Source organism: Rhamphochromis sp. 'chilingali', assembly GCF_963969265.1.
Source record: "Rhamphochromis sp. 'chilingali' genome assembly, chromosome: 18".
NCBI lineage: Eukaryota > Metazoa > Chordata > Actinopteri > Cichliformes > Cichlidae > Rhamphochromis > Rhamphochromis sp. 'chilingali'.
The window spans coordinates 15,191,068-15,204,324 of NC_137945.1; the positions used below are offsets into that span (position 1 = coordinate 15,191,068).

At 41.9% G+C, this 13,257-nt stretch overlaps 1 protein-coding gene across 20 annotated transcripts in view; it reads left to right on the forward strand.

The window, feature by feature from the left end:
* Nucleotides 1-13,257, forward strand: part of kiaa1217 (KIAA1217 ortholog) — a 132,880-nt gene that overhangs the window by 111,990 nt on the left and 7,633 nt on the right. For 16 of the 20 annotated variants that reach the window (XM_080865377.1, XM_080865379.1, XM_080865392.1 and 13 more), the window contains 10 exons: nucleotides 2,257-3,047; nucleotides 4,588-4,692; nucleotides 5,217-5,266; nucleotides 7,576-7,715; nucleotides 7,880-8,055; nucleotides 10,809-10,939; nucleotides 11,164-11,311; nucleotides 11,929-12,412; nucleotides 12,626-12,821; nucleotides 12,913-13,202. In XM_080865377.1, coding sequence (XP_080721503.1) covers nucleotides 2,257-3,047; nucleotides 4,588-4,692; nucleotides 5,217-5,266; nucleotides 7,576-7,715; nucleotides 7,880-8,055; nucleotides 10,809-10,939; nucleotides 11,164-11,311; nucleotides 11,929-12,412; nucleotides 12,626-12,821; nucleotides 12,913-13,202 — 2,511 coding nt within the window. The remainder of the gene's footprint in view (nucleotides 1-2,256; nucleotides 3,048-4,587; nucleotides 4,693-5,216; nucleotides 5,267-7,575; nucleotides 7,716-7,879; nucleotides 8,056-10,808; nucleotides 10,940-11,163; nucleotides 11,312-11,928; nucleotides 12,413-12,625; nucleotides 12,822-12,912; nucleotides 13,203-13,257) is intronic. The other 4 variants (XM_080865387.1, XM_080865389.1, XM_080865391.1 and 1 more) reach the window with 3 other exon arrangements.

The window sequence follows — 13,257 nt, forward strand, 5'->3', positions numbered from 1 at the left end:
TCATACAGTATAGTCAATAGTGGCTGTCGACAGAGACAGTATGTACACACCAGTTAAGAAGATGTTTTGGAAACAGTAGCTGAGTTATTAGCTAGCCTCTGATTTGCTCTCCTAAAAACAATCCACCATTTTTTCTTTTGTCTTTGTCCAAAAAAAGATGACAGCTCATCTTGTGTCAACTTACAATTCTAATAATTAGTGTTTTCTTTCACCAACACCATTTAGTGCCCTACAGCACATCCGCATAGTACACTCAGCCATTCGATCAGCTCTTTAAATATTTACAACTTTCTTCACGGACATTGCAGCACGACTCTTCTTTATCTGGCCTGCTTTGTTCGCTGTGAGGCTCTGAAACGTCTGTGAATTAGTCGGGAAACTCGCTCCAACTCTGACAGGCCAAGAGATTGAGGCAACTTTTGTTAACTCCTACTAGACATGCCGCTCTCATAATTGGAAGCTTAAGAGACTGATGGAGAAAGGAGAAAGGTCTGGGAGATAAATTGCATCTTTTTTGCCTGATATGGTTTGGCGTGTGCTTGTTTTTCGAGCTTCTACTTCTTTGTTTTGTCACAAAGCAAGGAGATCTCTGTACTGTAGGGATATTTTTAGATGTTTTGGTCGGTGTTTCAAAGGTGCAACATCTGTTTGGGATTGAGAGCTGATGCCTTTTGGCTAAAAATGTTCTTATATGGCTTTGCAGGGATTGGAAAAGCAGTCAGATGTTATTTAGGGCTTCAGAGTGTGCACCTTAAAAAGTAGAAGTCTTTATGGTTTTGTGACGGTCAGCAGTGGCTCTTTGCGCTGAAGTCTTAGTGTTTTGCTGCTTGGTCGGACTTGTTGCAGTCATATTTACTGCTGCGTGAACTTTCCCTGCTACAAAGTTTCTTTCTTTTTACTGTTGTCACCACAGCCAAGCCTGAGCTCTTTTGTTACTGTATTCTCTGTGTGCATTTGTTGTTTTCCAGTTCACACCTACTCTTGCACACACAAGGGTCACACCCACTTTATTGTTCACCTCACTGTGCTAATCTTTGTTGGCACTCTGGGAAGTAATAAATAATGACGAGACTGAAAACACAAAAACTTTGCGTTACGTTTTTGACTTGTCTTGACTTTTAGGTGAGACCTGTGAGTCATACGTCGGACAAACAATAGTTTGTGTGTTTGACGGGAATAGAAAGTTAGACTGGAAAACAGATTCGATTCATACCCACTTGTGACACCCTCTAGGAGAGTGTGTATCCATGAATTCTGTCTGTGTTTATAATTTAGGTTTCAAATGTGCTTGTACATGTTTAGTTCAGTAAAGAAGAGAGCGAGAGAAAAACAAACAAACTAAAGAAAACCCAATCTAAAATGAAATGACTTTTATTGTTTTGTTGCTTGTTCTTTCTGAGCCGATATCAAATTTCCATTATTGCTTTCACTGCATGGCTGGCCAAGGGTGCATGTTGCATATCAAGTAACTTTTTGTTTGCAGAGGAAATAATTTAATTCTTTTTTATTCGTTAAGCAAAACACAGTCTTGCCTTATGCAAGGTGTCAAAATAAAAGTAGAGGAAGTAATGTAAAGACTGAACACTGTGTACCTTTAAGACTTTTGCACTGACTATTCTTCTATATCCCTTAACCAAGAAAAGTGTTCCAATTAATTGAGGTTAGGTTTTTGCACGTTAGCCTTCAAAGAGCTTTAAGGTGGTTGAGCTAAAGAACTGTGGACTGTATTTGCTATTCAGACAGACAGATACTGTTGCAAATTAGCCAAGGTACTGTCTAACCCCGAAGGCTTCCATGAACCTCTGGTAGAAAGCCATAGTCTTATCTCCTGGAGCGCATTTGCAACACTTAACCTCACCTTCTTTCAAAAAGCAGAAACTGTGCAGTTTTTTTTAACAGGGAGAATAGTCTTTACTTCTTCATGGAATATTGTTTTATATGGAAGCCTGTGGGCACGATATCAAGGGCTTAGAGTGATATGCTGTGTGTCCAGGAACTATTTTCTACTTCTGGGAAAATTTGCTGACAGTATATATTCTTTGAAAAGCAACAGTGTAAGATAGATAGATGTTTTTGTTTTAAGGGCAGCTCCAGTCTAAAGTTACAAGACCTACACAAAGTAAGAAGTAACTGAAGTTGACAGAAATATGCATCTTTAATTTAAGATTTTCTACTAAAAGAAGGAACTTTTTGTGTACTTATATATATTAAATAATTTTTTTTGGGTGTTTTTATGATTTTTTTTCTTTTTTCTAGATGCACAGTGAAATGGCACTTGCCGGCCGTGATGGCCAGCCCCCTCTAAGGCATCCTCCCATGGTTCCCCCGTCCCACCACCCAATGCAAGCAGCACTCCCCCCAACGCCCCACTCTATGCCTCCATCCCCCTCCAGAATCCCATTTGGCCCACGGCAGGGCTCTTTACCTGGGAGCGCCACCATCCCAAGGGACAGAATCTCCAATGCCAACCCACCGGCCCGCTCTAACTCTCCTTGTCCCAGCGCCATCCTAGAGAGACGAGATGTCAAGCCAGATGAGGATATGGCTGGAAAGAGCCACACTCTTTCTAGAGGGAATGAGGGCTTGTACGCAGATCCATACCTCCTCCAAGAGGGACGAATGGGCATTGCTGCAGCACATGGACCACACCCCAGCCCTGGTCTTGATGGTCCAGAGCATGCCATGGGGGGATTTCACCGTGCCTCCATCCGCTCCACGAGTTCTTATGGTGGACCTAGCCCTACAGACACTATAGATCACCCCTCTCTGTACAGGCAGAAGTCCAGAAACAGCCAGCTGCCGACTTTGGGTTCTAAGACACCTCCGCCATCCCCTCATCGGATGACTGAGGTACGAATGATTGACATCCATGGTGGACCTCCTCATGGCATGCCATCTCATAGTGTTACCATGGAGAGAAGCTCGCCTGTGCGCCAGTCCTTCAGGAAGGAAGAAGTAACTGGGACAAAGCCACGGAACAGCATGGGCTCACCTGTGGTTCCAGACCTCCAGGGGCCAATCCCAGCTGCCAGTGACCATCAGACACGGTAAGCTAGCAGAGGACACAGTGTTGCATATAGTAGCTGGGGGGGGGGGGGGGGGGGGGGGGGTTGTTAAAATAACTACCGAGACATTGCATGGGAGCATGGACTAACTCTGCATCCCAGTGTCACCCTAACCATGAACTGCTGCTTTCCAGTACCTGGTCTGACTCTGTTTCATCATCCATGCTTGAAGAATAAATATAACCTGCCCTCTCACTGTCTTCAGCATAAAGATCTGCACATGAAGCACATTTTGATGAGTTTGGTTTGTGTATATAGCCAGCTCTTGCTTATCTTGCTAACTCGAATTCTGGAGCTGATATTGTTGATGAGCGTGTAAGCCCAGGCATAGCTACCACTAGTGAAACAGGATAGTATCTAAAGGCTCTATTAATCAGTGTATATTTAAACAAGAACACCCCTTACAGACTCTATTCAGTTTTAGTTAATCTAACAGATATTTTAGTACCTGGGTTAGGTTTGTCTTCTCAGACTGAGAGCACATAAACACAGAAAGGGTGCAAGAGGGATGCTGGCCTCTTAGCAATGCTTAACTAGAAAGGAGGGTACATGGGCTCTGTGTGTAACTTGGAAACCCAAAGCAAATACTGGCCAGGTTGAAAAAGTATTTGAAATGGCCAGTCATGCAGATCAGGCCAGACCACCTGGGAAGCCCAAAACCTCCATTAGAAATGCCCTGGGAATATCTGAAAGAGTGAAGGAATTTGATTGGGAAAGTACCATGCTTCACTTTCAAAATAAACTGTAGGTGTCATAGAATATACTCGTGTAAAATATTGTGGTCATTGTTGTATTCACATAGACTTTGTGTCTGCACTGTGTCCTTAACATGCCCCGTGCCTCAAGATAAATTATGAATAGAACAGAATAGCCCTTTATTGTCACTGTACATGTGCAATGAAATCGTGGGTGCTCCAAACAGACTCTGCAGGAAATATAAATAGCAAGACAACATAAATAAATGACAAAACAAGATGAAAGCACACTAAATAAGGCACATCTTATGTGCCTTATAAAGCAAAAGTAGTTCTGTTGCCAGTTCCCTCACCTGCCTACAGTGTAGGCTTTCTTAAGGCAGTGTCATACAGTTCAAATAATCCTTTCACTCTCTTTTTGGCAGTCACTACATGTGACTCAGTCAAAAAAACAATATGACCCGAGCACCTTGGGTGTCAAGCTTAGGCTTGTCAAGAAGTTGTCCGTCTTGTTTATTCTATTTGGACACGAGCTTTTGGGGTTTTTACATTTTTGTTTTATTTGTAATTCAGAAACGATTCATATTTACCAGAGACAACATTTACTTGTGGCATATTGCAAATCAATTCCAAAACAAAAGAAAAATCTCTGCTGTGTAATCATCTCACAAAATGGCAAAACGTTTCATGGTTAGGTGATTAAAAGCGATTGATTATTCTGTTTACAACCCTCCCGTTTTCATTCTGAGCTAATATTTGCTCCAGTGGCAGCTGTCATATCCAATAGGCCTCGGTGTTGAAAGCAGAATTTTTTGATGTGTCTGCAGAGAACGAATGAAGGCTATGGAACAACAGATTGCCAGCTTGACTGGTCTTGTTCAGCATGCACTTTTAAAGGGCCCAAACACTAGTGGCACCAAGGAGCCTCTAAGGTAAGCAATCACAGTATAGGCCAGAGTGGAGGCATCGGGTGAAATGGACTTTTCAAAAGAAAAGCCTTGTGATTCAGTCAGAGGAGGAAGGATAAATTATCCCTTCAATAATGGCCATATCAGACACTCAGGTAAAATAGTGTCTGCTAAAAAGGAAATCGGTTTGAATGTGAATCTGTTATCGAAGCCTTTTGCCCTCTAGATAAATGGCCACTATTGTTCATCTGGCTGCTTTTCAGCTCTTTATCTTCTTTATTTATTTATATTGTTTGGAAATGTTTGCTTGACGCCTAGTCTAAAATGTCTGCTGTGAATTTGAATGTAGCTACTGTATGCACTGATGATGAAGCTTGTTAACATCATTAACATCATTTTAACCTTTCTGGTTTGTCAGTCTGCTCCATCATTCTTTATTTTAACTTGTTTGTCCTTACTAATATCGAGCTGTAAATCTAAAGTGCTGCAAAGTGCTGTTTATTTCTGTTACACAAACTCTTGTAAGATAAATTTCTCTCTGACTGCAGCGAGAGACCCCCGAAGACATCATCTCCAGCCCACAGTGCTCATAGTTCAGGTTAGTATCTCTTCTATTATGTGGGATTTCTGGAGTTTTTTTCTTTTTAGTTGATATAAATGCCATAATATCATGTGCAGACAAGCCCACACATCAGTGTCAGTCAGCAGTCTGCAATGAACAGCACTGGAGGGAGGAAAAACAAAGTCAGGCTTCTTTGCTTGTCATCAGTTCATATTTCCTTGCACTCCTTTACCCAGTTCATCCAGTTTAATAGGAGTTAAGAGACGAGAGCCAGCGCAGCTAACACAAGCCCCTCAAAGCACTACTTAAAACAAGATGCTATTACTTCTCAAGCCTGCCAAGATGATTCAGCGATTCAATCTCCGTGCCGCAGCGTTCTGCGGCCAGACCTTAGCTTGATAAAAAGATCTGCAACCTCACCAGTGGCGAAGCACAAACACAATGCTATTTATGTGTCTTGAAAGCTAAGCTCGTGTCTCAAGAAACATTTCATGGAGTATGTAGTTTTCAGAGGGATTTACTTGTCATGCTGTGTTTGAGCAAATCTTCAAAACATCAGAAAAGTTACAGGGTCTTCTTTGATCTCGCCAGACAGCCTCTAACATGAAAAAACGTGAGGATATTCGTTTAATCCCTCACATGCTTCTTGATTGTCACCACCCAGCGTGTCCTTCTTTCAAAATATACATTGTAACCAGTAGTTCAGGTCTGTTCACGCTGTAAATAGATTTGGGGGATTACAAAGACAAAAGTGTGTTCTTTCACTGCGTCATGGTATATGTCAAAAAGAATTTAGGGAGCACTGGTAAGTTTCTCTTAACTAAAATGGATGGACACTACTTTCTTTGTATTTTTTTGTGTTTAAAGGATTGGCTGCTCTTAATTACACGAAAAAATTTGTACTTGCCTCTTGTGGTATCCATTCTTGCAGATGGTTTTCACATTTGCCTCAAATATACAGAGACAGACATTCATTTCATAATTCTGATAAAAATACAGCACAAATGCGTCCTTTCAGAAAGAATTTCCAAGTTACTGTGGATAATACACAGACCTTGAAACTGCTCTCTACCAGAAAATTGGCCCAACTTCAACTATTTATATAGTGAACTAAGATTCCAGGTTAATTGACACACATTTTTGAAAAGATATGTTACTGTAAAACTCAGTGCATGCAGTGTTAATTTAGCTACACAGGACACAAAGTCAAGCTCAGCTGACCTCACTGTCATCCCACATCAGCTGACACCTCTGCTGATATCCTCATGACTAGTTTCAGGTTTATTTAAAAAGGACAATGCATGATAATTAAGATGAGCACTTGGATCCTGTAACTGCAGTCCCTGATGGCATTCATATATGTTAAAAGAAAAAAAAAATGGAAGCACATCTGTGTATAGATAAGAGCTAGAAGATGAGGTAATTTCAGCTGTTATTTCCCAAGGGGTCACCACAGCAAATGAATATGCCCTCCCATTTATCCAGGCTTGTTATCGGTACTAGCCTGTGAAACCCCGAGGCTGGATTTGTGTTTCCTGCCAGGCTTGATCTTTTAAGACTTTTGTAAGGCAAATGTGTTAACAACTAAACAACAAAGCCCCTAGATAAGAACCAGGAGAACATAAATACTAAAACAAACACCCTAACTATATAACCTAGCAAACAAAACTTAAAGACCAAGTAACCTGATCAAGTGGGGTGCAGTATTAAAATTGCTTTAGCCCACCTACAGTTGGTGCTCATTGCAAGCTGCTTTGCAACCCACTCAAGCTCCTCCTTTACATGCTGTGTTTGACAAAACCAGTGTCGTCTGTTGTGACTGAACGTGTAGTTCTATAGGGTCATTACATTTCAATCTCATAGTGCAGTTTGAAATATTGCTCTTACTTTCTATTTAGGGACTTCCACCATGGATGTAAGTTACTTTGGTTTCCATGGTTTCAGCCTGTTCTTCATCTTTAGCAGTGACTGAAATAATTAGTTGACAGCCATTTCCAGCTGCAACTAATAAGAGTGTTAACATATCTATAGTACAAATGAAGTAGAAATGATGCCACAAAAATTAGAAGAAATCTTTGCTGAACATTTGGGACATTAGGTCAGAAAAAGTGTGTTTACGGGCATTTACAATCTGCCTGCTAATAAGCAGAGTGAGTGCTTGAAAAAGGAAAAAAAATTATACACTTTAAAGCCTCCCTAATAATGTTTACTAGAATTTTTACAGTTGATAAGAGTAATTATGAGCTTTGATTTCAAAGGTTTTAGTATGTACATATGGCTCGTAATTTTCAGAAAACAAACTTAAGCTGTGCTGTGTGGGTTTTTTTCTTCTTCTCTTGGTCCAGGTGGTTCTCCGGTCTTGTCTCCCAAGAACAGTGCAAGCCCACCAGACAAGGGCTCAGTTCCGCTCAAAGTAAACCTCCTGCAGTTCAGGAAGAATGTTTCTGACCTCAGGATGCAACTGCATCAGATGAGGCAGCTGCAGGCAAGACTTTGTCTCCATTTTAATTAAATTAAACTGTTGCGTTTGTTCACATTTCCAGCTGTGTATATGCATGTGATTAAGTGAGATACCCAAAAAGCCATATATCTCGGTTTACTAGTCCAGGTCCTCTAATAACTTTCACTTTGCTATGTACATCACTTCAGCTCCAGAATCAGGAGGCATTACGGGTGCAGCTGAAGCGGGCAGAGCAGGAAATCAGTATTAAACTTGCAGAAGCAATGCGGCGTATGGAGGACCCTGTTCAGCGACAGAGAGCTGTGGTAGAAGAGGACAGGCACAAGTACTTGGGTCTGGAGGAGCGTGTCCTCACACAGCTCAGGTAAGACTGCTCAGGACTCGCTCATTACCCAACACAACAGATGCTGTTTTGTTTAAATTGTGTCTAAAATGGATAGACACGTTTGTTTGCATTCAACAAAGTTTTTCAAAAGTCTGACAGTTGATGTAGTGCACATATCTGCAACTACATTTGCTGTCCCTTTGTTTATAGGAAGCCCCCAAAAGGCTTCGCTGTTATCAGCTCACCTGAGCCATTCAATCCTAAACGCTTTGACAAGCCAACACCCTCTAAATTACAGCCCACAGGTTTATGCAGGCAAGCTACGCCTGCCTCTCAGAGACAGCGGTCTAAAACAATGGACTCAACTGTGGAGTAATTACTCACCGCCCTGCTCTTATTTGAATTCATTCGCCTCGTCTTGCCAACAGGGAGCAGTAATTGAATCCTTTTTATTTGGATGTTTACAGACAAGGTCAAACAGTGTTGTCTTGCTAGACAGCGGCGAACATATGCTCCAATAAACACAATCATAGCAGTTCTTGGATTCTGGGAAATGAACAGGAGGAAGTCGGGGCACTGAAGCTGTGTTAAGCCCTTTGTTACACTTGGTATGCAGCCATTTGTGAGTCAGCAAAACACAGCTCCTGGCCCCTTAAATAAGGCATGGCAATTAGAGCTGCTTGGCTTTAGAACCATTTGGAGTGCGTGGTGTCAAAACTGCTGCCCTCTTGAGAGAATTCAATCTATCAGACCATATTTTGTAACCTTTTTTTAAAACTCACCCCTTAAAATATGGAAAGTCATACCATAAAAACACAGGAAAACCTTAATGAAGTCACACAGAAAAAGAAGAAAAACGTATTAAATCTGACAGTGGTCATTTTCAGTGGATGAAAGCTGAACAACTGCAGTATTTGAAGCTATTTTCGCCTTAAGTGGAATTCTTGGTGTCCCATACTGCCCGTTTCAGTTCACGAGAAAGAATTATGAAAGGAAGTAAGAAAAGTGCCAAATTCCTCATGCAAATGCAACGCAAGTGGTCTTTAAAGGCTGCCTCCTATACCCTGGCAAACAGAGGGATACATTATTGAACAAACAGTATTTTTGTTCTGGTGGAGGCTTCATAAAAAAGGAAAACTCCATCATTCTCACTACCAAAAAGCCTTTGCATAGAAGGGCATTTAACACACTGTCTCCTTGTTGCCTTTCCTAATCCCTTCAGGGGACTCCTATAAAAGAGTGTTTCTCAAGGGTACCTGGCCACAATGAAATGTGATTTTAGTTCCCTCTCATGCAATCCAACACTGCAGACAATGTTATCATACAGCACATTTCCCTTTGGAACAGCCAGCTTTCTCTAGCACCGGGATGGCTCTCAGGCAGGGTGATATGATTTCTATGTGAGGAAGTGCTTTCTCACAAATAAGCCCTCATTCAGTGTGTAAATATTTGGGGGTTTGGGATAAGACCAGATCCAGTCTAGATTAAGCAATATAGTGTAGACAGGAAAGAGGACTGCACAGTTAAGATGTTTATTCGCAGCTTAAAATATGAATTTTACATATCATATGCACTATTGCTTTTCATGCATCAATCCCAGAGACTTTTCCTACCTTTCCCCAGTTTTGGCTTATGATCTTTAAGAAACATGATTGTATCCTGCCCCCTGGTGTTTATACAGTGCAAACAATCATAATAAGAGCCTGTTTATGCAGGGTTTTTTGGCTTGTTTGTTTTGTTTTGTTTTTCAAGTATACACTCATTAGATGCCAATTTTGGGCCATAATGGCATGATAGCATCACACAGTTTCTGAGAATCTCCCATTTCACCACATCTCACAGGTGCTCTAATGCATTGAGGTCTAGAGACTGAGTACAGAAAACTCATTGTCGTGTAAGAACCCAGCTGGAGATGATTTGAGCTTTGTGACATGGTGTGTTATCCTGCTGGAAGCAATCATCACATGATGGGTACACTGTGGTCATAAAGGGATAGACATGGTCAGTAACAATAGTCAGGTAGCCTGTGGCGTTTAAGCAGTGCTCAATTTGTAGTAAGGTGCTTATACTTTTCTATGAAATTAAACCACGTGAACCACTGATACAAAGCAGAATAGATCCATGTTGTTTATGCCCAGTTCTAACCCTAATATCTGAATGTCTAAGCAGAAACTGAGACTTATCAGACCAGGGATTGTTTTTTTGTTTTGTTTTTTTGTTTTACTCTTCTATTCTCTTAATTTTGGTGAGGCTGTGCCAATTGTAGCACAATTCTGCTGTTCTTAGCTGACAGGAGGCTTCCTGAGATACTGTTGTGTATATCTTGGTCGCAGTGAGTGGTTATTTGAGTTATTGTTGCCTTCCTATCAGTTCAAAGCAGATTGGCCATTCTCCTTTGACTTCTGGCATCTTCAGGCATTTTCGCCCAGATAACTGCCACTTACTGGATATTTTCTCATTTTCAGACTATTTTCTGTAACCCGTAGAGAAAGCTGTGTGGGAAAATCTCAGTAGATCAACAGTTTCTGAAATATTCAACCCAGGCTGTTTGGTACTAACAACCACGCCACATTCAGATTCATTTATATTACCTTTCTTCCCCGCCCTGGTGCTCAATTTGAACTGCAGCAGGTCATCTTGACCATGTCTACATGTTGCAACGCGATTGGCTGATTAGATATTTGCAGATACGAACAGGTGTACCTATCAAAGTGGCCAGTGAGTGAATTTGTCAGGCAGTTTTTTTTTTTAAAGTCACTCAACTCTAAATTACTTTCCCTTTTTTTCTGCAGCGAGCTGGAACAGTATGTAGGTTCTCTGCAGAATGACTCAGCCACAACACACAGAGCAGTGACCCTAAAAGATGTGGAAGAGGGAGCCGTAACCCTGAGGAAGGTGGGAGAATCTCTGGCAGGGCTTAAAGGTATGGTGACTGCCTTCCCATCACATTAATGTTCCTTACTCCAGTATACTTGCATTATCATTCAGCTTTGCGCACTAAAAATCCATGCCAAATACAAGCAATTTTTCACAAAAAATCACATTGTAATTAACATTTCTCAATTAAAGAGAAAAGGATTATGAGCAGAAATATTCTAAAATAGGAGTATTTTACAATTTTTTTCCTCTCTGTTTAAATTTCATCAGGAGAGTTCCCAGCCCTTCAAGCCAGAATGCGGGCTGTGCTCAGGGTGGAAGTAGAAGCTGTCAAGTTTTTGAAAGAAGAGCCCCACAAATTGGACAGTATGCTGAAAAGGGTGAAGAGCTTGACCGACACACTCAGCAGCCTGAGAAGGTAGGGGGGAAATGGAGAATGAAAAGATAAAGCAGGGAAAAATGAGAAGATGTGTTGGAGTATGGGAGCTGAGTGCGAGAGGGGGAATTGAAGATGAAAACAAAAAGCACTTTGCGGGGCTCCTCGATGGGGTCTATGATGTGGGAGATTGTACCGTTTGATTATAGTGGCAAGCCAGCCTTCATCCCATCAAAGAGGTCATTCTGTGCGGACAGATGGCTTTGGCGTCCAGATTTACTTCCATCACCTTCACGCAACCGATAAGTGAATTAATTTGGTGGGCAATGCAGCACCTAATTTCCATTTTAATACAGATGCCAAACTGGCTCTTGACTTTTCTCTTGCTCTCCCTCTGTTTTTTTTTTAACCAAAAATATGCCCTGTTGCCAAACCCACCTGTTGCATTATAGATTTTGTGATGGTTTATCCCTCATGTCATTAAATATGTAGTATTATTTGTCTACTTTACAGCAAGATTTGATGTAGTATAGTCCTAATAACAGTTTTAAAAGACCATAACTTGCGAATACAAATTTCTGAGCGTTGTTGCGCAAACATTTCTTTCGCCAGTGTTTCTGTATGATGTGTATTTCTTATTGTTTCCCTTCCCTCTGCAGGTGTGCTACTGAGTTTTCTCAGAAAGGGCCTGAGCTTTCCAGTAATGCCACAGTGGACAACAGCCCCGCAGTAGCAGTAGACACCCCTGCAGGTGTTTCTCCAGCACCAGGCCAACCTGACTCAACCTCAGCCCCGCTAGAGCCTCAGAGCTCCACCATCAAATCCGAGGTGATGCCTTCATCCCCGGTGGTCATCCATCATGTCCAGAGCTCCCCGGTCCACATTCAGCAGTCCCAGCAATCTGCGGCTTTGACATCTCAACCTAGTCCCCCAGCCACACCTAGCCCCACTCATATCTCCAGTCCCAACCTTAGCAAGAGTCAAGACCGTGAGGCTCCCAAAGCGGTTGACACAGATCCACCGAGTCCCACCCGCTACAAAAAGACTCATGGGAACAGTAATGGAACAGCCAGCCAGGATCTTGTGATAGAAGAGCTTCAGAGCAGTAAGGAAAAGAACAAAAGCAGAGCTGTTTCCATAAAGGTATGTTTACCCACCTTGTAATTTTCATTTACGTGTATATGCTGACATTAGCCGTGCTAATACTCAGTTTATTTTATGAGTGTCCTGAAAATCTCTAATGTATTTAATGTATTGTTTTTGTTTAGAAATAATAGTCCCTCATTTAGTTTGCACTTCTGACAGCCGTAAACTTTCTCTGACTATTTGGTATGTTTTTTTGTCTGCACTGTCCAGGCGGCAGAGAAAGAGTGGGAAGAGAGGAGGCAGAATATGGGTCATTATGATGGAAAAGAGTTTGAGAAGATCCTACAAGAGGCTCAGGCAAACATGATGAAGGGAATTCCAAGTCTAGAGGTGGAAGAGAACACAGCACTGCCTGCTGCTGGTATTGTAGAAGAAGACATTCACAACCCTGTTGAGCTACCATCAGGTAGAAATCACACACAAATGTAACTTAAACAACTTCTTTTTTTGCTTTATCTACACACCTTAATGTTGTTTCCTATTGCCCTGTATGACAGAAGAGCCCCAGTCAGGCCCTCAATCAGACAAACCAGCAAAGAAGGGGTCCGAGAAACTCCCTAAGCCTCTGGTGGAGAAATCTGCCAAGCCAGCACTAGAGAAACTCTCCAAAACTGCCATCAAGCCAGCAGCCACTGAAAGTTTGACAAAACAGGGGTCTGAAAAGCCAAACAAGTCCCCACCACCGCCTCCGCCAAGGAAAACCTACCCCAGCTCCAGCTCAGGCATGACCACTACACGCTCTGGTGAGGTCGTCTACACCAACAGGAAGGAGTCTGTCTCGACTCAGGTTGGTGCTTTAAAAGGTTGGAGAGAGTAAAGAAAACCATTCTTGTGTCTGTGCG